The sequence below is a fragment of the Colobus angolensis genome, unplaced genomic scaffold, assembly GCF_000951035.1.
Source record: "Colobus angolensis palliatus isolate OR3802 unplaced genomic scaffold, Cang.pa_1.0 Scaffold58, whole genome shotgun sequence".
Lineage (NCBI taxonomy): Eukaryota > Metazoa > Chordata > Mammalia > Primates > Cercopithecidae > Colobus > Colobus angolensis.
In genome coordinates this window covers 6,287,489-6,314,743 of record NW_012119376.1, presented here as the reverse complement: position 1 = coordinate 6,314,743, position 27,255 = coordinate 6,287,489, and the positions used below count along the sequence as shown (strand labels likewise).

At 36.5% G+C, this 27,255-nt stretch overlaps 1 protein-coding gene across 5 annotated transcripts in view; it reads right to left on the bottom strand.

Annotated features, from left to right (window-relative positions):
* REPS1 (RALBP1 associated Eps domain containing 1) overlaps positions 1-27,255 on the bottom strand; it is an 85,334-nt gene that overhangs the window by 21,104 nt on the left and 36,975 nt on the right. For 3 of the 5 annotated variants that reach the window (XM_011962065.1, XM_011962066.1, XM_011962067.1), the window contains exons 2-9: positions 22,660-22,783; positions 20,452-20,648; positions 20,170-20,323; positions 19,445-19,569; positions 18,800-18,962; positions 18,462-18,525; positions 16,308-16,462; positions 4,262-4,383 (exon numbers count right to left, since the gene is read on the bottom strand). In XM_011962065.1, coding sequence (XP_011817455.1) covers positions 4,262-4,383; positions 16,308-16,462; positions 18,462-18,525; positions 18,800-18,962; positions 19,445-19,569; positions 20,170-20,323; positions 20,452-20,648; positions 22,660-22,783 — 1,104 coding nt within the window. Of the gene's footprint in view, positions 1-737; positions 819-4,261; positions 4,384-16,307; positions 16,463-18,461; positions 18,526-18,799; positions 18,963-19,444; positions 19,570-20,169; positions 20,324-20,451; positions 20,649-22,659; positions 22,784-27,255 lie in introns of all 5 variants that reach the window. The other 2 variants (XM_011962063.1, XM_011962064.1) reach the window with 1 other exon arrangement.

Below are 27,255 nucleotides of genomic sequence, written 5' to 3'. Positions count from 1 at the left end.
ATATATATATATATAAATAAAGAGAGAGAAAGAAAAAGCAGAGAAGTGAACAGGGAGAAGAACAATTAACAGCTAAGGTTTTCAAAAAACCCAAGGGACAGGTGAAGCATATATTAAATTAACTCTGTGGGGATAGAACTTATTTTTTAAATCAGGATGTGAACTTTGTAGCATTTTCAAAGCAACACAGTAAGCCACAAGAAGACAAGACAGAGGCTCCTTTGCATAAGGGGAATATTTGACCAACATCTGTATTGCTGAACTTGATTCTCTCTAACAGGACTCAACATATTAATTAAATAAAAGCCATGTCATTTGGCATGTCAAAATAAAAGATGACATTGCATAGTTACATATGTAGTACATATTACATGATGTGTAAGCATACAAATACTATTTACATAAAGTGTCACTACACTGAAATAAACAGTATGTATATAAAATATACACTTAATTAGCAAATGATAAGGGTAACCAAACAGATTGTCACAAAAAATGCTTCTCTAGACACATGTACTAGATTTTAAAAATGTAGTTTTCTCTCAACAAAGTAACTAGAAAAAAGGAATGGCAAAAAATGTCTTTCCCACCATTAAGCACACAAAAACTGAAAAAGCCTGCTGCCACTTCCTTCTAAGCACTCCACTGAATCATGCATATCAGCTAAAAACGATAATGAATGGAAATTTGGGTTAATAAAATTAATCTCAAACAAGCAAGCTAAGTGATTGACTTACAGGATCAGCTGGTGCAATGTTAGAATCAAATTGGGTCAGAGTTTGTGAGCTTGAAGAGCGTTCACTAAATGTCTCCCACTGCTGAATAGACAGAGGAGAGACAAGTCAGCATGATGAGAAAGATGGAGTAAAAGATCACTGGAGAAGATTTAGCAAAGTAATTCAGAGGTTGCACTGCAAGTTGTGTTTCATAGGTTTAACAAAATTCAGTAATTTCTATTTTTCCATCAACAATTTGTATTTATTCTGGGTCATCTTGTAAGGTGAGGAGCTTCACAATCAAAAGTATAGTAATGATTTATTGCAATCTCTATGGAAGAGATTTAAAGCCTTACAGAATTAAAATAAAACACAATACAGGAACAAAGTCTAAGTGATATAAATGTCCACCAAGTAAAAATACTAAAGAGGCATGTCTTGACTAAAGAAAGAAAGAATAACATCAAATCCCTCTTTGAACATTCAAATGTTAATGTACTGATTTTGTGATCCTAAAGAATCATAGTTTTGTTCAAAACAAAGCAAGTCAGTGCGACTTGCCAGTGCGACCCCTGAAAGATGATTCTATTATGTACGTGCACATATTTTACACATATGTATAGATATTTACTAAAATATAATTGATATAAAATGCAAAGAATTCTGGAATTAATATATGTAGAGCTTATGTCAATCTGTAGCAAGTCAACCCCTGCAATCAGCACTACAAACAGGGCCATGCCAGATCACAAGACAGAACTGCCAATCAGGCACCCCCGCTTCCCCACTCCCTACCCCATGCTAGAAAAATCAGAATGCGGCCACAATGAGAGCAAATCAAGCATTTGAGCATGAGTTATATACAAAAGATGTACTTTGATATGAAATACTACTCTTCTAAAAGAGGTACACAAAAAAAATCATACCTCTTAAAACAGGTGGAGTGATAAGTCAATATTAATTATAGTAAATTCCATTTGTTTTGAAGATCTTAGTAATAAAATGGTATAGAATTTTTACATCAAAATTGTATTAAAATTATCATTTAAATCTGATTCTTAAGAATTATCAGTTATCCTCTAAAGAGGAAAAACATCTACACACACACAATGTATACACACAAATATTTACACAAAAGACAAAACTACCCCATAAACCAAAACCCTCTTTGGGAAAATATACATTTTTATGCTTCAAAGTTCAACTTACTATTTACAATAGTGATATTTAAGTTGAGAAGATATATAAAAATTAAATATCAGCAAATGAGCACGCTGGTGAAAATTACCTACAAATATGGCTAATACAATAATTCCACGACTTTTCCTACAGATTAGTTTTCATATGAAAATTAAGATATTCTGAGAAATACTGATCCATTCAAAGTATTTCATGAATTAAAAATCCCACAATAATTGCTTTTATCATGTGGCATCATTTCAGGAAAGTTACTTATCAGTATCTGTTAATATAATTAGTTTTTTCCTCAATAATTATTGTTACAGGGACGCAGAAGGAAGTTTTAAAATCCTAATTATCTAACTGTGGAGAAAAGTTTACAGAAGATTTTTGCCAAAAAGAAGGTATTTACTTGTGTACCTCATTTGGGTGGCATGAAGTTTAACTTAGTTTCACAAGACTCCATGTAAGCTACCTGGAGGACAAAGCGACACTCTTATCATCTTCATACTTAATTTTTAAGGGCTCACAGCTGTGGAACCAGGCTACTGGAATCCCAGTTAGGCTGTGCAAACTTGGGCAAGTTACATAACTTCTGTGCTTCAGTTTCTCTATCTGTAACATAATATCTACCTCATAAGATTGTTCAGAGAACTAAAGGAGTTAATATACACAGAGTTTGTTTTGTATTGTTTTTAAAACAGAACTGACATATCAAAAGTGCTCCAAAAAGGTTACAGATTATTATCTGTCATCTCCTATACTGTCTCATCCGTAACCACAGATGCTAAATAAATCTATGTTGAAAGATTACTAGTGCTTTGTGGAAGACAATTAAAATGTAATCTAAATTCCATATCCTAACTAGATATTTTTAGAAATATCATTAAATGTCTCAAAATCAATGTTTTATTAACATTTTGATTTTTCACATATAGAAAAAAAATTATGACCTCATTGCCAAATACTATAAATAAAACTTGATGGGAATATTTCAGTAGGGAAAAATGCAACTTTTACTATCTGAATTTAGAAGGGACTTCCATCTCTAGTCTCTAATGATCACATATGATTTTACTTAGAATGAACATGGGCTTTAGATTTGAGATGCTTTAGAAAGAATCATTTTTATTTACAAACTGATACCAATGGAATAAAAATATTCTTTTAATATATTGGTTTTTTAAAAATGACACAAAATGAATAGACGCAGCAAAAACAGTAGTGTCTCAACAATTACCTTACTTTTCATAAACCCTCTCTATTAGCAAATTCTTTCAAGGTTTATTCCCTTCATCTAGAAAAGCACTTGTATTAATGGTTTTGCATCCAATGCTAAGATGGATGGTGTGATGTTATAATGTCTCAGACACAAGTATCTTGGCTGCGACTATGTCATAGAGCAGGAAGTAGTATAAAACCACAGTTACTTCTGTTTTCCAACTGTCCAAAATTATTAATATCTAGCATGCTCTTCAATCCAGCATTTTTCTGGTTTTAAAGGGCATGGAAAGGACAGAAGCTTAGAACTTCTTCCTGAAAGTGAACAAACTTTTATATATTTACATTTTTAGCATTTCCTACATGCTACAAAAAGAAAAAAAAAATAAGAAAAAAAATGTAACTTGTTCACAAAGAAAACTGCTCTAATAGGGGCCTAAGCAGGTGTTTTAGGGGAGGCAGGGCCTCAGGTCCTCTTCCCTTATTCTTATCAGTGGCCCTTTTGATGTTTTAGATAATGTAGTTTCAAAGACATTGAGAAACAGTGCATTTGTCCCAAATTCCATTTTGCACACTGTGCTTGGTCATATATGACACATCTTTAACGCATTCAATATGGCTAAACATTCTGTATTGAATAAAACTAATTATACAGAGTTTTGGGGTTGTAAAACATACTTTCTTCACATGGAAACTGAATCAGTCACTTCTCTTATCATTTCCAATGCTAAGATCCCAAATGTATTATTACATACCTTGTTTACAGGACTGAGAAGGCAGTGTGACACGGTGGAGTGGCAGTTGATTAGGGATCAAAGGACTTATGTTCAAATCCTAGCTCTTGTCCCTCACTGGATATGAGATCTTGGCCAAGTCATTTACCTTTTGATGGTTAAACTTTCTAAATCTGCCTCTCTAAACTCACAAGGTATTAATGGGGATAAGTGGTGGAAATCAAATGACAGAATATATACTTTGAAAACCTCGAAAAAGTCACATAATTACAAACATTTATCATAGTATATCTGACATATTCTCTCAATTATGCATGCATGCTGGAAGAGACAGATTGAAATTACCCTCTTTGGAACATCTTACCTTAAAAGAGTTAACTTTTAACAAAAGAAAAGGAAAGCTTTGCTAACCTCACTGCTCTGATTCAGCTCAGGCCATGTCTGGTTTAGTGACGGCATTGATGGTGACTTGCTTGGAGGAGCTTCAGCAGGAGAGCCTGAATAACCTACCTCACCTGGCTGATCCCCAACATCTGCAATTTAAAAATAGAGAAATTCTCTATAAAGACTACACTGTAGTTTATTTTAGGCATATTTACTTATTTAAAAAAAGCTAACAGATGATTTTTACAAGTAGTAATATATAATGTAAATCTCCTTTCCTCATGTTCTCAGAGAGAGCATTTTAACAGACATTACTTATTCCTGCTACTTATGGTCTACCCAAAACCACAGTTTTTCATGAAAATAAAATCTAGTTAGGAATAAAAAGAAGAAGGTTATTATATAGTAATACTGCAATAGGTCACACGCTTTAAAATCATTTTCTGGTAATAGAAATAGATTTATACCAGTTTCCCAAAGTGTATTCTATTCCATGGAATACTAATCAGTAAGGTGGCTTTGAAAAATTAGGTTTTCTGCTCAAATAAGTTTGGGGAAACAATAATTCTTTGTTGAAGCATCCGTATGCACATTTGTATATTAAGACTTGTGATGTCTCAAAGTAAATAAGCTTTCTTTAAATCAATTTTTTTTTCCAGACACACATCCTTTTCATCAAATAAAATCCTTCAGTATTCCCTTGGAATATACTTTGGGAACTGCTGACGTATACTAATTCACTCACATATCCTCTACAAATCTCCCTTGTTAACAAAAAACAGCATATACTTGCAAGGCACACAAAAGAAGAGAGTCCCCACCACGGGAAAAAAGCAAAGTCAATAAGGCCCGTATGAAACTTAACTTTTATCTAAGCTCACTGGCACTTACAGACTTAACTGAGGTAGTTACAAATCCATTATACTATTTCAAAACAGTTTTTAAAGTATTTTGAGGTATCATATTCTACTTTTAAGCATAGTTAACCTTAATTTAAAATAACTCTAAATTATGTTTAAAAACAGAAGGAATTTCAAAGGTCACTAAACTCTCATTCCAATTCTTCCAAGCTGGCTTTGAATATAACCCCAGTCAACAGGGAGTAACTAATCGGTTTAGAAATCATATCAAAAATATCATTTCAATATCATTGTGTCTGACCATAGGCAAGTTGCATAGGCAAACAGCACCTGAGTTTCTCCATCAGAAAGACAGCTGCCATTAAACGTTAGCACTATACTTCAGATTTCTAAATAGACAGCCATATAATACAACCTAGCAATGTATAGCTTTTAACTTTTCAATCTATTCATTAGTAAATCCTTTAAGTCTTAGTGCCTAACATAGGACCTAATACATACGGGCACTCAGGTGTTTTCTGAATCAGTTTCTTTGTGTAATCTTTTTTATTTAACTCCATTCTCCTTTACTGTCATGTTCCTAGGACCACAACTAAGTATTGATAGCTGAAAAAGTTCTCCAAATGTCCCTTCTGCTATTGTTACATGCCTCCCTCAAAATATTTCCTTTTTACTTACCCAGACGTTACAACTTTATAATTATACTACAGTGCAAGTTCTAATCTGCAGTTCAGAATTGTACTCTGATTAATTTTTGTTTTCTAAGATCAGAAATTATTTCTTTCTTGAGTCCTATATCTTCTCAATAGAAGTGTCTGGGTAGTATAGAGGTAGGAAGACTTCAGATATTATTCTATGAAGACCTCAACTCAAAGTTCTTAGAGAAGAACTTATGAAAAAATTATTTAGGATAAACAGTAGTAGAAAATTCCTCACTGGATAGTTTTCAGTGGGAAAAAAAACATTATGAACCTTTATCCCCAGTGATAACAAAGCGAAAGGGGAACAGTAGCTATAAATTTGACAATTTACTGAAAGTGAAAGTCTACTAGGAGAATAATAAAGAAGTATCTTTAGGGGATTCCCCAAAGCAGGTGAGTACTGAAGAAAATAAATAGAATTAAAACAGTATTAACTACAGAATGACTAATTTTTGAAAGAATTTATTTAAAGCAAGACTCTATTACTTTAGTTTTAAATATCAATCTTAGGGCAATCTGGAAGTCCTGGTTCGGCTTTCAAGACCACAGTTCTCATGATTTCTTCTACTGACAAATTTAGGGCCAGGCTGTACCATACTCCCACCTCAGGGCAGTTAGGATTTGGGACAGATTCTGGAAATATTTCTGGTTCACTGGTACAAAGCTGCAGTGGGTCTAGTTGCTTGAGGCTGTGAAGTGAAATGCCAGTCACCCAAACAATTATACTTTACAGCCATTTAAATAGAGTTATTTTCCTAGAGTTGTAGTCCTCAAACTGTGGACCACAGACTCCTTTCTAAGAGTCCCTCCCCAAGACTCTTTTAGAGATCTGAAAGGTGAAAATTATTCTTGTAATAATGCTTTTCCCATGTTGACATTTGCACTGAATCAAGGCAGTGGCAACAAAATATAGTCATTGTACTTTTCCCTTACAGTTATTGTATTCCTTACCCCCCACATACATAAGCATTCAATTTAAATAAACGAAAATATGTATGCTGATCTCACTTATGAATGTTTATGAAGCAGTACAAATTAATTTTATTAAATCTCAGCCCTAAAAACACATCTTCCTCTATGTGTCAAAATGGGAAATATATACACACAACACTTCTGCTGCATATGAATAAGTACGATGGTTATCTCACAGAAAAGTACTTGTATGATTCAGTTGTAAGCTGAACAAGCCACTTTTTTCATGGAACACCATTTTTCTTGAAAGAACAGCTGATAATCTATAATAATTCAGACTTGGTTATCGAGCAGGCATTTTCTCAAAAATGAACGAAGTGAGCTTGTCATTTCAAGGAAAGCAATGTTTTCAGTATTTGTTTCCAATGGTTACTAATGACAATGCTGAAGGTTTCAAGGGAAAACTCACATTTTGGAAAATGTATATCCATGTCCATAATCTCAAGAGCTTCCAGCACTTAAAGGTTTCTTTGATAAGATAGGTTGTGAAATCAGCAAATACACTTTTTAAATATTTTATAATGAAAGATGTCAACATCTGAAAGATGTAACTCAATGATCTGATATTTTACAAATATCCAATGAATTATGGTATAAAAAATGCATTAAAGTGGCTTCAGCTTCCACACTGCAAGTAACCTTTAAGAAATCATCATTTGTGCTTTGATGTGGTACCAAACAATAATTATGTTATCTGAGAAAGCCATGAAATAGTACTTCCTTTTATTGTGTGAGGCTAGATTTAACTTGGAAACTTTTTTCTCCATAAGGCCAGATAGTAACTATTTTAAGTTTTGTGGCTATAAGGTATCTGTTGCAACAATTCAACTCCACCATTACAGTGCAAAGGCAGTCCTAGACAATTCATAAATAAACGATTCGCACTGCTGTGTTCTAATACAATTTTTATGGACACTGAAATTTGAATTTCATACAATTTTTAATGTGTAATAAAATATTATTCTTCTTTTGATTTCTTTTCAACAATTAAAAAGAAAAAATTTTCTTGGCTTGTGGGCTAGTCAAAAATGGGCAGTAGGCTGGATCTATCTCACAGGGCTTAGTTTTTAGACCCCTGGTATACCTCAAACAAAACAACATATCCAACAGACAATGCGGAAGCAAATATGACAATTCCGTTGTCTTCTATCAAGACAGATGTAAAAGATATTCGCAAAAATGTAAAATAATGCCACCCCTTTTATAATTTTTTCTTTAATTTTGGAGCATACAGTTATTTTCCTAAAAATATTTATGGAATAGGTAATGGATTATTGCTTTTTTACATAAAGTAAAAACAAAAATTAATCAGTTTTAATTTCTAATAATGTAAGTATTTGATAGATCTAATCCATGTAAACGAAGACTCTTGGGGTCCACAAATTTTAAGAACGCCTAAAGGGGTCTAAAGATTTAAAAGTTTGTTCCACATTGAAATAAACGACGACGACAACAACAACAAAAACCAACCAAACAAAAAAAGATTTAGAAGTTTGAAAAATTGCTGTCCTAGAAAATCCAAAAATTGTTTCTGGGATAAATTAGCAAAATTACGCATTGCTTCTCTCCTATGTTCTAGAAACCAAGAGTCAGTCTATGGACAACCATTTGGTCTAGAAATAAACTGTACCTCCTTCAACTTTGCTCCATATAAGTACTCCAACAAAGAGCTTCCTGCCCACCCACAAATGTTAGTCTTTAAGACTGTATTTTTCCGGAGGCAGGGGTGTAGTTTTACTCTTACCTGATGCAGTGTTCCAACCTAGCCTCCTGCTGGAACACTGTGTCAACCCTGCCTCCCTCCTGTGGGTTCTGCTCTGCCCCTGACATCATCAGAGCATCAGGGCTGAAAAAGAAGAGCACGAGCCTAAATTATTCGTTAAAGTTAACCCCAAAAGGGCTGTTATGCAAAAAGTATTTCCACGTATAAAAGTGTGCCTGAAAGAGACAATCCAGTATGATCACACTGACCTACGGTTTATTCTACATTTATTCTAAGTTTGCAAACACTGGAAGAAGTTTCACCTCTCTATCCTTTCAAAGAATCTGGAAAGTTTCCAGATTCAATTCAGTACAGTCTACTTGCTAAACAACCTCTTTCTCAGAGCTTTGGTTTTATTCTAGTTTTGTAACGTACACATCCTAAATTTCTCTTATATTCTTAGTATTATACTTGATATACTAAAAAATTGTCTCAAAAGTGCTGGCTGTTATTAATCTTACAGAAATATATATACTCCCTCAAAGTCTTACAGTTTAAAACTTACTTTGCTTTCAAGCAGCAAACAAATCTAGGAATTTATTCAGTAACGAATGTTCAATGTTCCAACCTCATTTAATAATTTCATCAAGGCAGAAATAACTTTTATTTGAAGACTATTATTCTTGTAAGAAAAAAATATGTAAAATGAAAAACAATCAAGTGTTCATGACTTTTAAGTCTTCAAGGAAAACTACAAATGGTAACTTTTTCATTCATATTTAAAAGACAGGCACAAGCAATGCATATGTAGAAAGATAAAATTTAAGATATGCTTTGTTTTTTATTGAATGACATTATATGCATCAAAAACTAGTAAGTTCTATTTCCACAATGAACTCCACTTTTCCCCAACACTTCAAAATGGAAACTTAGTAAGCAGACCTTAAGAGGGTTTATGAAACTTATTCAATAAAACTACCTTAAAAGAGGGTCTATGTAGAAGACTAATTGTTTTCAATTAAAACCAAAGGTTTAAAAAAACCAGAGTAAAAATGTCCAACAAGGTTTGAAAAGAAACAAAATATTCACCCAAAATTCTTATTAAACTGAACTTGCTGACTTTTTACAGCATTGATCAACATTTGACAGTAGTGATCAACATCTGACTCAACTATTATAGTTCAAAGAATATCACCTACAATATATAGGAGGTTCCCATTATCCAAAGAAAGCTAAACATGGGAAAAAATCCATTTAAAGTTAATCCATTCAAAATAAAAACTAAAATTTCATAAAGAGGAAAACAGTTAATTGGAGCTTTATCTTAAAAACTTACAGAGAAAATAGTGGAAATAGAGTATAAAGAACAAAGAATGAAAGATAAAATGGTGGCTCATGCCTGTAATCCCCACACTTTGAGATTGGGAGGACGAGGCGGGCGCTTCACGAGGTCAGAAGTTCAAGACCAGCCTGGCCAACATGGTGAAACCCCGTCTCTACTAAAAATACAAAAATTAGCCAGGCGTGGTGGCGCATGCCTGTAATCCCAGCTACTTGGGAGGCTGAGGCAGGAGAATTGCTTGAACCTGGGAGGGGGAAGTTGCAGTGAGCCAAGATCGCGCCACAGCACACCAGCCTGGGCGACAGAGCAAGACTCCATCTCGGTGGGGAGGGGGTGGGCGGGGAGAAAGGTAATGTTACTTTTTTGGGGGGTATAATTTGGTGGCAAAATTAAAAAGCACTAATTGAGTCAGTGAACATTTACTGAGGGCCTATAGGGTTCCAGGCTCTCGAGACCCAGTACTGAGCAAGACAAGGGTCCCATTCCCATGGAGTTCTCTTTCTAACAGAGGAAGACAGAGACGTTCATCTTTCATTCACTTTTGACTTTCATAGCACAACTGCAAAGGAAAAAGGTCACTTCTACAAAAAATAATTGTAAGTATCATTAATTACTCCCAAGGATACTTACTAATCTGCTGAATTTGAAATCATAATCCTTTTTTTTTTAGAGACAGGGTCTCGCTTTGTCACCCAGGCTAAAGTGCAGTGGTGCGATCACAGCTTACTGTAACCTTGAATTCCTGGCCTCAAGTGATCCTCCCACCTTGGCCTAGCAAAACGCTTCTGGCAGCCACTGTGCCTGGCCCAAGCCATAATCTTTTAAAGCCCCTACTATTGTTATTGCCCTCATAGAGTTTTTGCCCTTCAACTATCATCTGCCCTTGCTTGTCAATGTCTTTGTCAGGATTTGAGTTCTATTTACTTCGACTGAGTTCATTAAATGGTGTATCTTTACTAATATCTGTAATTCAACTGTACTGATTTATCAGCTACAATACCCAAATATCTGGAAAGAAATGACACACGACAGAGAGACACAGCAGGGTAGGCAGGGAGACAGACAGCGACAGAGTATGTCTGGGGGGTAGGAGTGGTTTGAGAAGTAATTTCTTAATTAGAAAGCTAATGATAAGCATTAGTGCATATTTTCATTTTTTTTCCTCTGCAACTAAGGGTACCTGAATAATGAATTTTCAAAAACAAAGATTCCAGGTTATTTGTATAAAACAAAGATATACATATAAGCATGTTCACTGCAGCAGTGTTTTAAAGATAAAACCAGAAAACAACCCCAAAATCCATCAATAAGAAACTGGTTAAAGCACATCATATTATGGAATACTTTGAATCATAAATGCGATGGCTCCATATATTATTGTATTAGTCTGTTTTCACACTGCTGATAAAGACATATGAAGACTGGGCAATTTACAAAAGAAAGAGGTTTAATGGACTTACAGTTCCACATGACTGGGGAAGACTTCACAATCATGGTGGAAGGCAAGGAGGAGCAAGTCACATCTTATATGGATGGCAGGAGGCAGAGAGAGAGCTTGTGTAGGGAAACTCCCCTTATAATACCATCAGATCTCGTGAGACTATTTACTATCACAAGAACAGCATGGGAAAGACCTGCCCCCATGATTCAACTACCTTCCACCGGGTCCCTTCCACAAACCTGAGAATTGTAAAGTACAAAGATGTCCAACATTGTAAGAAAAAAAAAAATCAAGGATGTATAGTATGATTGCATCTGCATAAACACCAATACCTGTGTGTAGGTTTTTACATATATGTTAAAAATTTCTGGATGAATATGAGAAACTCTTAACAGCGCTTTACTTACACAAAGGTACTCTCAAATCTGAATTTATGTGGATTTCTAGTAAACTATTCATGGAAAGTCTCATGAGCCTTCTCTGGCTTAAAAAAAATTCATGTTGGAAGTACTTAAGAGTTTGTAGATCCACGCAACGCACTCTATAAACAACAACGAAACATCTGCCCAAATCTACTGTGTAAAGTAGTGATCATGCGGAAGGAGATGGATACAGGGAAGCACACATCCCTTTCCTTCTTTCAGCATCTCAGAGATTGGCGAGTTGCACATGCGAGCAGTGTGGTGTAGAGGTAGAAAACAGTTAAAACTCATTGGCTCAGTCATTTAATCATTTCAACAATGTGAATGTCTGTCTATTCCTGTACTCAATTTGCACCTTGCTAGGTACTGAGATATAATGAACAAAACTGATCCAGTTCCTACCTTCCTAAAAGGCTCTAGTCTAGTTTGAGAGAAAGATATGTATCAAACAATCACAGAAGTACATTAAAATTGCAACTGTGCTTAGCAAAGGAGAAGATTCTTTAGACATTAAAATGTATAGTACCTCAACGTGTTTGTGGCAGGCCATCTTAATTTTTTTTTTTTTTTTAAAGAAGACAAACACTCTTAAAAAGCTAAATATTCTTTTTTTTTGAGACGGAGTCTTGCTCTGTGGCCCGGGCTGGAGTGCAGTGGCCGGATCTCAGCTCACTGCAAGCTCCGCCTCCTGGGTTTACGCCATTCTCCTGCCTCAGCCTCCCGAGTAGCTGGGACTACAGGCGCCCGCCACCTCGCCTGGCTCGTTTTTTTTGTACTTTTTAGTAGAGACGGGGTTTCACCATGTTAGCCAGGATGGCCTCGATCTCCTGACCTCGTGATCCGCCCGTCTCGGCCTCCCAAAGTGCTGGGATTACAGGCTTGAGCCACCGTGCCCGGCCAAAAAAGCTAAATATTCTTTAATTCAGTTTCAGAAAGCTCTTTCTGCAGATGAATTTTGTATGCTTTCCTTTGTAAGACAACAAAAATCAAGTTTCCCTTTCTATTTATTTTAGTTGCCAAATTCAGTGCTGATGTTATACCATATTCTAACTCAGGTCGACAGAAGTACTTCTACCTATAATCCTTAGTAGTTCTATTTTATCTATGATTTAACCCTGCATACCTGTTCAAGTAATTTTGGAAAAAATGCACATTTACCCCACCCAGTCTGCATGCCTATAGAAAGCCTAGCATGTTACTCCAAGGAGCTATAACTCAAGTGACCACTGCTCACCATCTATTTGCCTCTAACAGTTAAACTTTAAGTACAGAATATTTGTGGAACTACTGTTTTAGTACGTCCCAACATCATAAACCTAGGATAACAAATCGCTATATTTTCAAAGGTAGAAAAATGTCAAGAAAAATACCTTCCTTTGAAAATGGAACACATATAGAATTCATCCAATATTACTATAGTGCCTGGCAAAGTGGTATGTTTTGAGCATACTACAATAAATAGGATACATTTCCCTTATTTCAGGGAATTCAGAGTATAGTGATAGAAAGGGGGGAAAAAAACCAGGATTTAGTGTGGTATATTTCAGTAATTAGCATGTAGAAAATGCTATAAGAGACCAGAAATGAGATAAACCACCTCTGTCTATAGTCAGAAAGGCTCCACAGAGGAATATTTACAATAAATTCTAATCTCAGCCAAAAGAAACTATTTGAGTATGACCCTCTTAACCGTGACCTTTTAAAAACACAGTTTTTTTTTTTGTTTTTTTTGAGGGGATGGAGTCTCGCTCTGTCCCCCAGGCTGGAGTGCAGTGGCGCAATCTCAGCTCACTGTAAGCTCCACCTCCCTGGTTCACGCCATGATCCCGCCTCAGCCTCCCGAGTAGCTGGAACCACAGGCACCCACCACCATGCCTGGTTAATTTTTTTTTGTATTTTTAGTAGATGGGGTTTCACTGTATTAGCCAGGATGGTCTCGATCTCCTGACCTCGTGATCCACCTGCCTTGGCCACCCAAAGTGCTGGGATTACAGCCGTGAGCCACCGCGCCCGGCCAAATCACAGCTATTTTTATATTTTTTTTTCTTTTTTAAGACAGTCTCACTCTGTCACCCAGGCTGGAATGCAGTGGCGCGATCTCGGCTCACTGCAACCTCTACCTCCAGGGTTCATGCAATTCTCCTGCCTCAGCTTCCCAAGTAACTGGGACTAAAGGTGCACACCACCACACCTGGCTAATTTTTTTTTATAATGATTTTTACAGATACTGACTGACCCACAGTGTTACAAAACAATTTCTATACTCAAAGGACCTTTTGTCATGTGAATCTCAGGTTTATGATAGGTGGGAAAAAAATGATAATTTGTACTACATCACCCCAGAATCAACAGAATTCCAAAATTTATCATTTATAAATATGAAAAGCAGATTTGAATGTAATATAATACCATGCGATCCAAATGTTTACAATAAATTTGGTCAGAAAACCATATGTTGTGAGGGGAAAAAAAACTATCTGGGTCTGTGATAATTTCAAAATTATATTTAGGGCAACAGTGCATAGATATACACAGGCAATAAAATCAGCCTGTCTTTGTTAAACAGATCTAACAGGTGTAAAATTAGACAAAAAGATAAATGCCCAGAAAAAACTTCCTGAACCATCAACCTTATAGATCAAATTTACAAAGAACTTGATTTTTATGTATGCAAAAGCCAGATTCACTGACAAATATAGCAGACAACAGAATCAGACAAGCCTCTACAAAATCACCTACAAGACATTAAACTTCATTTAGTTTCTTGGATTATTGTGCTGCTGGTTTTCAAAGGCTTGAAGTCATATAAAAGCTCTAGGTACAAGTCCAATTTCTAAATCAATGATACTGAAAGTGTGAAGTTACCACATTTTATTTTCTCTTTTGGTTGCTATCATAGGTGTTTAACAAAGAAGTTGTTTTTATTTCTTAAGTAGGTAAATCAAAGTACTTTGAATCAAAATTACCTAATAAAGATACTAAGCTTTCAGCTCAAGTTAGAGGCTGACGCTTCACAACTACCTGAAATAATCCCCAAATGCTAGGATTATCATAGAAAAATGTGCTTAGGAAATTAAAATCAATGCCATATTTTTAGAATCAACCTATTGGTTGATAAAAGGTCAGTGTACAATTCAGGTCCTGAAATGCAGGTGGAGAAACAGAAGGGAAAAATACAGTAAATGATTAGAACTTGCCCAAGGTCACAGGCAAAATTAGCAAAACTAGAAGCACATTCAGATTATTGACTCCAAGGAGACTGTTCTCTTTGTGACAGTAATTTCATACATCTGATTCATCTGATTCCTTCTGTGTAATTTAGACAGAACTAAGTCAGACATGTATATTTTTAGGTTAAAGAGATGCTGCCTGATAGAAAAATGCCCTTTTGAGGGCCAAATTCTATTTGAACTTCCCTTTTAAAAGTATCAAATTCTTTCCATCATCACATCCAAATGAGAATTTAGATAGAAACACAGAAGACAATAATTTATTTTAATTAGGCTCATTAAGAATTAAACATTAGATTTCCTTTTATTCACTCAGAATTTAAGAAAAATGTACTAATTTTTAGCCCTTGATATTATTCTTCTTTTTAAAGAAAGGTCCAGGCCGGGCATGGTGGCTCACGCCTGTAATCCCAGCACTTTGGGAGGCTGAGGCGGGCAGATCATGAGGTCAAGAGATACAGACCATCCTGGCCAACTCGGTGAAACCCCGTCTCTACTAAAAATACAAAAATTAGCTGGGCATGGTGGCGCGTGCCTGTAGTCCCAGCTACTCAGGAGGCTGAGGCAGGAGAATCGCTTGACCCGGTTGGTGGAAACTGCAGTGAGCCGAGATCATGCCACTGCACTCCAGCCTGGTGACAGAACGAGACTCCGTCTCTACTAAAAATACAAAAATTAGCTGGGCATGGTGGCGCGTGCCTGTAGTCCCAGCTACTCAGGAGGCTGAGGCAGGAGACGGTTGGTGGAAACTGCAGTGAGCCGAGATCATGCCACTGCACTCCAGCCTGGTGACAGAACGAGACTCCGTCTCAAAAAAAAAAAGAGAAGGAAGAAAGAAAGAAAGAAATAAAACTCGTATTATTTACCCAATAAATACGAGTATTTCGCATTCTTGTTAACAACACAGCATTCTCTAAAATCAAACACAAAAAGTCCAGATTTCTTTGAGTCTGCAGAAGAGAGCTTGGCATTTTAAAGAAAAATGGTCACAACTGTAAAGGTCTAATGATGAACCAGGTAATTTCCCTTCATCAAATTAACACGTATTAAAGAGAAAAATGTTTATAATGAAGATGGGTTACTTTACCCACTTGACACAATATTTATCACAATTAAAGGATAGCAAAATAACAAGACACTGAAACGCTCTTCAAATCTCAGCAAGCCACAAATATAAAGGTAAAATAGTGGTATATATTACTTATCTTTATTTTTAAAAGTAGACTGAATAAGACAAATCCAAGTTTGGCTCATACATCCTATTCTGATGACAAATCTATGTACACTTGATGAAATATCTTGGCTATTAAGCTCTGGTTAACCTCTATCTTGATTTTTCTTTCAGAACCAAGCATTACGTTTATCAAAGCATGCAAACAGCTCTCTTTAGCTCCCAATCTTACCTGCTGAATCTTCCAAATCAATCAGTTTGGGCATTAAGCTTTCAGGAAGTTTTTCTGGTAAATCATAGCCATTCTTCCTAGCAACCACCAGATGAAAAGCAGCACAAAACTCATCCAGTGTCAATGCACCATCTTTATCAAAGTCTGAGAGTTCCCTAGAAGATAAGTTTATTGTGAATATAATCACATTCCGCTTTGGATCCTTTCATTTCTCAAAATGAAGCAAGAGAAATATTTTCCATGAGAAAGAGCAAAAACTCAGTAATTATAAAAATCCCATACATGGGAAGATGCGTAATACAGCAAATGTAGCAAAATGTTACCTGCAGAATTTAGGTTGTAGTATATGAGGGTTTATGGTACTATTCTTTAAGCTTTCCTGTGTGTTTGAAATTCTCTAAAAAGTGGCCCCAATAATTAAGGTCACCAAAAAGAATGACCTGTAACTTATATGCATTTTTAGAAGGCACACGTAATAAGTTAGTGACATTTTTTAGAAGTTTGCTTTTATGTTATCAAAATTCACCATGTATGTACTTTATTTTTTGTTTGTATTTTTTCGAGATGGAGTCTTGCTCTGTCGCCCAGGCTAGAGTGCAGTGGCATAAGCTTTGGCTCACTGCAACCTTCACCTCCTGCCTCAGCTTCCTGAGTAGCTGGGATTACGGGCATGCGCCACCATGCCTGGCTAATTTTGGCCAGGCTGGTCTCAAACTCCTGACCTCATGTGATCCACCTGCCTCAGGCTCCCAAAGTGCTGGGATTACAAGTGTGAGCCACCGCGCCCAGCCAACATGTACGTACTTTAAATCACTGAGTAGAACTGCAAGGCTTAAAACAGAAATACAGCCACTCCACCTTGCTGTCTATGCCCTTTCCTAGATACACAGACAACCACTTTTGTTTTTATTGCCTTAAACTATAAATAGCATGCATGTATTACTAGTTTTTGAGTTTTCAGTTTTAGGTGTTATCTACCTACCTTGTACTAAGCACTCTATGCTACCAAAAACCTATTAAAAATTATTTAGAATATAGAGAAATACATTGATACACACTGGAATTAACATTTATGTTTATCTGATAATCGTTTTTTACTTATTTTTGAGACAGAGTCTCACTCTGTTGCCCAGGCTACAGTGCTGTGGTATGATCTCAGCTCACTGCAAACTCTGCCTCTTGGACTCAAGCAATCCTCCCATGTAAGCCTCCCAAGTATCCAGGACTACAGGCTTGCACCACCACACCTTGCTAATTTTTTCATTTTTTGTAGAGACAGGGTTTCACCATGTTGCTCAGGTTGGTCTTGAACTTCTGGGCTCAAGCAATCTGCCTGCCTCGGCTTCCCAAAGTGCTGGAATTACAGGCATGAACCAAAACTCCCAGCCTGTGTTTTCTGTTTGGTTTTGTTTTTTTGAGACAGAGTCTCGTTCTGTCACCCTGGCTGGAGTGAAGTGGCGCGATCTTGGCTCACTGCAACCTCCACCTCCCGGGTTCAAGCGATTCTCGTGCCTCAGCCTCCCCAGTAGTCGGGATTACAGGCATGTGCCACCATGCCCGGCTAATTTTTTTGTAGAGACAGGGTTTCGCCGTGTTGCCCAGGATGGTCTCAAACTCCTGAGTTCGGGCAGTTCGCCTCCCTCGGCCTCCCAAAATGCTAAGATAACAGGCATGAGCCACCGCACTCAGCCCCCGCCTGTTTTTATAAAGTAATTTGTGATTACACTGTGTTCTAATGGCCAATTCCAACCATATTCCAACACAGCTATTCTTAAGTCTCTGGTTAAATGGAAGCTAACACCATTCCTAAAGTTATGGCATGGTACAGGACTTAACTAAACTTGATAAAACACCAATGGGATAAATATAACCATGTATGTGCAAACTAACTTTTATCTCATGCATTATGCTAGCAACAAAAAGACAGCTGATACAGCTTAAAGAATTTTAGCTCTTTACAAAGAACTACTGTATCAGTATCACTTATTTCTTTTCTGCAGAATAAGAGAGAAGCTGGCTATTGTAAGGCAATACTGAGTTCTTTGACAGCATTCTTGAAGGGTTAGTTGTTTATTTTTTAAGGCTCTAAAATCTACCTACTAGAAACTCCTTGGAAACAACCCAGTTACCCAACTAATGATATACCACACTTACCAAATATGAGAAAGTTCAAGAATAGGAAGTTTTGATTTTGTAAAAAACTCTTTAGCTGCAGATCCTGAAATATTAAAACAGTGTTGTTTAATGTTATTCTGAACTTACGGATCCACGAACAGAATGTAAGAGTCTTAGACTTTTTTAACTGGGAAAAGATATTTTTAATATGTGAATGTCATGTTTTTGGCTCCCAGTGATTATAAATTCTTTTTAGACAAATAATCTGATAATTATTTTATAATTAAAATCTATGACCAATAAAACAGTATCTTTGAGATTATGAAATTGAGACTGTCCTGTCCCATCTAGAAGAACTTCTGTTTTCAATAACTCACCTGGAATAAATCCGTTTAGATCAGGCTGAATGGTTTTAAACTGATTTACATAATACTGTCTTTGTTCATCTGTTATTTTCCAGGGATCATCATAACTACTGGATTGCCTACGAATTTCAATGGCAGTTGTAGCTGATGCTACAGTTCGTACTGTTGTCTGGTCCTGTAATGAAACATTTTTTCCTCAGTACAGTGGCTACCTACATGATTACATGGACCAAGATTGCTAGGTTATTTATCTTTGAAAATAAAACTTGCTTTTTGTGGATATTTAAAATGTAAAACCACATATCTGTTACAGTCAGATTATTGGATATGTTTTTGCACAATGATTATAGAAATGAGTAGAATGACAGCAATTATGCAAGCAACAGAAAGTTATGAAAATGTGCTAAGAAAGCCAAGCAAATATATTTCCAGATGCAGAAACCTTTCAAAACTTCACTAGGAAATCAGAAACTGAAATAAAATTAGCCAAAACATTCCAATGATAACAGATTTGAAATGCACAGAGAAGAATTTTGCTTTTAAATAAATGAATGGATTTGCATTTATAAAATTTGCAACAGCAAAATATAAAAATGATGACTGGAGCAATACTCTGAATGAAGCAAATAAAAATGCAATACCAATAAAATGTCACACCTGGACAGAAGCAGGATGCATGGTTAAAAGAGTACTGGTTGGTGGAGTATCTGCAAAACTGACCCAGTTTTCTTGAGGTGGAGGTGGGGAATGCCCTGACCACACTGCATCACCAGCAGAAGAACCTATAAGGAGAATGGGTAAACATGCTGACTCATGTTTGAGGAAAAAACTTAAGTTATCAGGAAGTTTTCTTTCAAACTCTTACTCTGAAGAAATCTAACAATTTCCAAAATGGAATCTTTTCTATTCAATTAGAAATTATACCTCATTTAAATATCTTCCATTATTTTGTGCTCTCCTTGTCAATAAAATTTATGTGATTTATACATAATATTCTGGGAAATAATTATTCATTTTACCTTTAGAGAATCTGGTATCCATAAATGTGTCTAAGCATCATAGATACACATAAATGCAATTACCACTTTTCAAGGCAATGTATCCACTTATAAATCTCCATAGTTGGCTTTTGCTTTTATTTAACTTAACTTACAATTAAAAACTGTCTTGGAGGCAACTCCTGAAGGAATATTATCAAGTTTCCTTCAATTTACAACCCTAAATAATTGTTATTTTTAAAAAATCTCTAAGCCAGGTTCTGTGGCACAAGCCTATAATCCCCACCTACTCAGGAGGCTGAGGCAGGAGGATCATTTGAACCCAGGAGTGCAAGACCAGGCTGGGCAACACAATGACACTCTAATCAATAAATCTCTAAATACCTGATTGTGCTTCACCAAAGGGAGACCAAAATGGCCCAGGTCCCGCAAGAGGCCTCTCACTATTCCCACCACTGGGATGACGGCTGTGCTTCCTCCATGTGTGTGGAGAAGTTGGTGGGGATTGCTGTGGTGAAACTACTGGGGAGGCAGGTTCCTAGAAAAGAACAATATTTTAAAATTGTAATTTTAAGGAGACATGTTAATTATTAAGCTACCAATAAATGTTTTCGTGAAGCATTTGCACAGGGCATCAACTGCTAATATTTACATGCATGTGATTACCTGTGCATCTGCAGATGTACGAGGCTGAACCGTATCATGGCTTACGGATCCCTTTTTCACTTGCCCCCTGCCAGGTGGTGGGGGAATTACACCAGAATATGACCCTTGATTTTCAGAATCTGACGAATATGAGGCTGCATGGCGAGATTCCTGTTCATTTTTTGAAGCAACAAATCTTGGCAGAGGAAGGTCCTTTACTGTTAACCACAAAATAATCATTACTTTAAAATGAAAAAGGACATATATATTAAAAACTAAAATAAGACATGAATTAGATATTAGAATTTTTGTAAAAATGGATACAGAAACAAAAGGCACAAAACATCTACCACCACAAAATTTGGACCACAATCTCCCTTACATTATTCAGGGAGACTCTTACCTAGAAAGAAGTAATAAAACCAAATTGTCCTTCTAGTGAGTGATAACAATGGCTATATCAAATGTCTACGTATGTTTAGCCCTACACTTGTCATTGAATATTTATTTCACCTCGTAACCACAGTACACCTGCAAAGTCCCTATTTACAGATAAGAAAACTGAGGTTTCATGATGGCAAGGTCATGCTCGTAGTAACTGACAGAATCTAAACCTAGGTCAGTCAGACCCCAAAGCCTAGGCTGCTTCTACTCACACTGGGTCTTTAAAGTAAGATTTTAGACCTCTAAGTAAAACACAGAATATGTCACTAAGTCTGAGATAGATTTAGAAATTTTCATGGCAGAAATTCCTAAAAATACCTTACTGTTCACCTACCAAAAACATGGTACACAGTATTCTATTCTACATTCAATTTTAAATAGAGGCGAAAGATGAAGGACTGAAAAACTGTTTGCAGGTAAATCATAAGTGATACTTTTAGGCCAGAAAAAATACAGCTACAGAATCATTTCAGAGGAAAGTGTACTTACCTCCATTATATGATTACCTCTGTCTCTCTTTAGAACCTCCATATGAAGGAGGGAAACTATTACGCTTATTCAATATACATGTAAAAGAATTCAAAATTACCTGAAAAGAATGTAAACTCCCAACACTAGAAGAAAGATGTGTGGCAAACTAGAGGTCCACAATGAAAACCTCGGCTGACCAATCAACTAAACTGGTACTTAAAACTATTTCTACAAATTCTGATATTTACAGAATTTTACAGCAATTTTTCTGTACAGATTATTTTAAAAATCTTAATTTTTCTCTTTCCCCTTTACTCTATGAAAACGAAAGAAACCTCTACATTTAAGTGCCTATCTTTGTAGACTTTCTATCTTCTTTCACATCAACAAGTCTCTAAATACTTGAAAAACAAATTATCTGATGATGTAACACTTTGATATGGTTTGACTCTGTTCCCATCCAAATCTCATCTCGAATTGTAATTCCCACATGGGAGGTGATCAGATCATGGGGGCAATTCCCCCATTGCTGTTCTTATGATAGTGAGTGAGTTCTCATGAGATCGGATGGTTTAAATGTCTGTAGCAATTCTCTCTTGCTCTCTCTCTCTCTCCTGTGGCCATATAAGACATGCCTTTCTTTCCATTCACCTTCTGCCACGATTGTAGGTTTCCTGTGGCCTCCCAAGTCATGCAGAAGTGAGTCAATTAAACCTCTCTCGTTTATACATTACCCAGTCTCAGCGATTTCTTTATAGCAGTGTAAAAATGGACTAATACAAACTTGTAATGCGGTCAGATGTCTGTAACTAGATTTTAGTCTGCCAATATTTTAATATTGTCTCTATCAATCAAAAAGTTTAGGTTAACTGTTACCTCTTAATTTCAACTGGAGCCTCCATAGCCTTCCCAAACAAACAAAAATACAAAGTATAATGTTGTTTTATTAGAAATGAAGAAAACAGGGATGCTATATATGAAGATGGTCACTATAATTTATCATTTACCTTAATAAACCTATTCGCTTAAAATATTTCTAAATGACTTTTAGTAAATTCTTAAAAATTTGCCATTTGAACAGTACATACAGTCAAATACAGATGAAGTACATATACTATGCCGTAATAAAAGACAGACATATTTTTCTAGTATTTTCAAGTGAGAAATGCAAGGTAGTGGGAATAAAGTCATGACACTTCACTCAAGGTCACAAATGCCACTATAAGATCAGAAAGACACAAGAGTTCTATTGATTTGACTTCATTTGTAATAGAAGCCTATTTTCTTTCAGTTACTAGTGTACTCTATATTTACCTGTATTTATACTTTCCACTCTTAAAGGGAAACCAGACTGGGCAACAGCTACAAGTTTCAAAGCAATGTAGAACTGACTTCTTCCAAAATAACCAAGTCTTGTTGCACCACAAAGCTCCATGATCTATAAGATAACATAATGTTAACATTAAGATTCACGACAAAATTCTCCCTTCAAAAATAAGCAGCTACCCAACTTGTTTGTAACATCTCAAAATATCTATCCAATAGATGGTTTAATACAACTGACAACCAACTTCCTCAAGTTTCAGGTTCATATGTTTACAAACAAAAAGTCACTGCTTTGCAATAAAGTCACCGTTCTCCTATTTATCAGAATCCATACGATTAGCAATTCTCTTAGCAAAAAATTTTTTGTTACAAGTCACAAGTTTAAAGAAACAATGTACCACCCGCTCTTCTTCATAAGCACTGCACATACAATACGACAATGTGACTAAGAGACAATTATGCAGCCATTTAAAGTGATAGTCTTTAAATGACATAACAACATGGAAAAATGCTAAGGATTTATCAAGTGGGGAAGAAAGGCAATATACATAATTTTAACCATAAAAACACAAATTTTGAAACTATTAAAAAAAGTCTATCACAATTTTTTAGGTGAGATTAAGAGTCGGATTCTTCCCTCTTATTTTCCAAATGTATTTAATATGGCTACACTACTGTTCTTTAAAACGAACAAAATTTGTCTGTCCTTTTATTTAAAGCATGAAAGTGTTCAAGGATCTACATTAATCATTCCAGTCTTTCAACAAGTATTTCCAGACTTGCTAGCGCAAGTAAATATTACATTCGAAAAATAGGATTTCAGATTACAAAATTATAACTCTAAAAGCTGGAGGTTTCTACTATGCAGATATTATAATCTTATCTTAAACACTAGGCATCCCTGTTGTATCTTTTCAAATAATACAAATTTTTGTATAGAGAGAGCAGTTTTAGTCTGTTTTTCCAAAACGCTCAAAGGAAGATAAAGTATCTGAGACGCTGTGGTATTAAGTCCGAAGAAAATTATTTACAGGACTTCAAAAAAAGCACCTATTAACGATTAAGCAATTGTATCACAATAATAACCATTTGTTTACATACACAAAAAGAGTCATTTTTGCTGGCTGACCAGCACTGAAAGAAGTTCCTGTTCCTGCCACTAAGGAGCATGTCCTTCTGAAGAAATTTAAAAGGGCTAAGAGAATAAAAAGGCAGGCTAACACCATTAAGGGAACTATGAGGAAAAGGAGAGTTACAAAAGGAAGGCCACGCGGCCCCAATCCTCTACTCTTTTCTGCCCACTTGACGCCTCGCAGAGGATCATTACATATCTCAGATACTTTTGTTTATATAACAATGCATCTAATGTATGCCAGGTATACACTAGACAGAGGGAAGACCTAAAAGGAGTTCACAGTATGGTTTGTTGACATTTTGGGAAGACACCAAAAAAATGGTTAGAAATGAGGAGGCAGTGTTGAAGAAGGGAGACAGACTCTCAAGGCTGTTTTAATTGGTATTTATTAAAAGTTTTATATTTGTTAGTCATTTGCATAGAAATGCAAAAAGAATTTCCTGACTTGCCCAACTTGTTCTCTGGCAATTTTTAATGGATTGTTAATCTTCTTTATTCATTTTAAGTTTTATTATGGCCAGGGGCAGTGGTTCATGCCTATAATCACAGCACTCTGGGAGGTCAAGGTGGCCCAGGCCGATCACTTGGGCCAGGCCTGGTGGCTCATGCCTGTAATCCCAGCACTTTGGGAGGCCGAGGCGGGTGGATCACGAGGCCAGGAGATCGAGACCATCCTGGCTAACATGGTGAAACCCCGTCTCTACTAAAAAATACAAAAAACTAGCCGGGCGAGATGGCGGGCGCCTGTAGTCCCAGCTACTCGGGAGGCTGAGGCAGGAGAATGGCGTGAACCTGGGAGGCAGAGCTTGCAGTGAGCTGAGATCCGGCCACTGTACTCCAGCCCGGGCAACAGAGCGAGACTCCATCTCAAAAAAAAATAAAAATAATAAAAATAAAATAAAATAAAATAAAAATTAACTGGATGCCTGTAGTCTCAACTACTCAGGAGGCTGCGGTGGGAGGATCACTTTTGCCTACGAGTTTGAGGCTGCAGTAAGCTATGATGGTGCTACTTCACTTAAGCCTGGGCAACAGAACAAGACTCTGTCTCCCCCACAAAAAAAAGAAAAAGTTAACCATTTATTAAAAAGCTCTTTTCTCCATTAACTTGAAAAGCAACTCCTATATTTACATGTGCTTATTTCTGGGTTCCTTATGTTACAGTTTTGTATGCTAGTCCTGGAGCTGTAACCCAGTGTTTTAATTACTTTAGCTCTATAATATTTAAACATCTGATAGGATTAGTCCACCCTCGATTTTTTTGCTGTTTAGAAATTTCTGAATTATCCTCATATACTTATTCTTCTAAATAATCCTTAGAATCATTTGTCAGAATAAACTGAGATTTTACTTGGGACAGCAATTGATTTATGGTCTTGTTCCAAACTTTAACAAGACCACTTCTAGTGTTTTATCATTAAGCATGATACCGGCTAACACTCTGCAACACCTTTGGTTAAAGAAACTCTTAAGGCCGGAAGCGGTGGCTCACGCCTGTAATCGCAGCACTCTGGGAGCCGAGGCGGGCGGATCACGAGCTCAGGAGCTCGAGTTCAGCCTGACCAACATGGAGAAACCTTGTCTCTGCTAAAAACACAAAATTACCACCGGGCGTGGTAGCACATGCCTCACTTGCCTGTAATCCCAGCTACTCAGGAGGCTGAGGCAGGGGAATCACTTGAACCCTGGGGGCAGAGGTTGCGGTGAGCCAAGATCGTGCCATTGCACTCCAGCCTGGACAACAAGGGGGAAACTCGGTCTCAAAACAAAACAAAACAAAAAGGTAGTTCTAGTTCTGTTCTTCTAAGAATCTTGTTTTGGGTTTTATATTTTCAAAAACCACTTAAAGATGTTAATTTTATCATATGTGGATTTTGTGCAGAAAACTAAAAGATCATAATTTTCTCTTTGGTCCACTGATATTACTAAGTATATTAAGATATAAGTAAGTATATTAACAGATTTCCTAACATAGAACCATCCTTTGATTCCTGGAATGAATTTCATTTAGACATGGTGTATTACTTTCCCAAATAATATTTATAAAATATTTCAATCACAATCTTAGAACAATTAAGTTTTAAAGCATACATAATCTTTGCCATGCTTTGGAGTTGGTGTTATACTGGCTTTTTCAGCAGAACTTGCAAACTACTTTTTTCTCTCTGCTCTGAAATACTTTAAATAGATTAGGAATTAGGTGCTTCATGAAGATTTGAAATAATTCACCAGTGATACAGGTGAGGCAATAGCTCTCATATGTTTTTTAGTTTCTTCCACTCTATCTGAAATAAGCTAGGTTTACTATCTCTAAGATTTGATAATGTCCTAGAGAATCATTTATCATCTCCAAATTTTACAATTTCTTAGTTGAGTATCATTCAAAGCGATCCCATTCTTTTAATTTCCTTTTATGGTAATTTCCTCTTAATCTTAATTATGCATATTTGTATGCAGTTCACTCTTTCTCTAGGACAGTTATCTGACCATGGGGACCACTTGAAATACCTGTTAGGATCAGGAGCGGTGGCTCACTCTGTAATCCCAGTACTTTGGAAGGCTGAGGCGGGTGGATCACGAGGTCAGGAGATCGAGACCAGCCTGACCAACATGGTGAAACCTCGCCTCTACTAAAAATACAAAAATTAGCCAGGTGTGGTGGCGCACGCCTGTAATCCCAACTACTCGGGAGGCTGAGGCAAGAGAATCACTTAAACCCAGGAGGTGGAGGTTGCAGTGAGCCAAGATCGTGCCACTGCACTCCAGCCTGGGTGACAGAGCGAGACTCCGTCAAAAAAAAAAAAGAAATACCTGTTAGGATACAGATTCCCAAACTGCTCCCATTAGATTTCTAACTCACCAACGAAATCTAAACCACCAAAGGCCAGTTGGTGATTGTTGCTATAATACTGAAAACTATCATGCTTTTTTTTAATGTTATAAAATATACATGCTCATGGTAAAATAAAATAGTAGTTAAGGATATAGAATTTAAAGTTCCTATATTCCCCATCAAACGTAACAATTCCTCCTAGCCAGGGCAATTAGGCAAGATAAAGAAAGGGCATCCAAAGGAAGAAGTCAAACTGTCCCTGTTTGCAGATGACATGATCTTATATAAATGGAAAAATCTAAAGACTCTACCAAAAAACCCTCAGATCTGATAAATTCAGTAAAGTTGCAAGATAACAAAACCAATATACAAAAATCAGTCGTTTTTTTCTTTTTTTTCCCCCCTGAGACGGAGTCTTGCTCTGTCACCTAGAGCTGGAGTGCAACGGTGCAATCTTGGCTGACTGCAACCTCTAACTCTTGGGTACAAGCAATTCTCCTGCCTCAGCCTCCTGAGTAGCTGGGATTACAGGTGTCCACCAACACCCCTGGCTAATTTTTGTATTTTTAGTAGAGACGTAGTTTCACCATGTTGGCCAGGCTGGTCTTGATCTCCT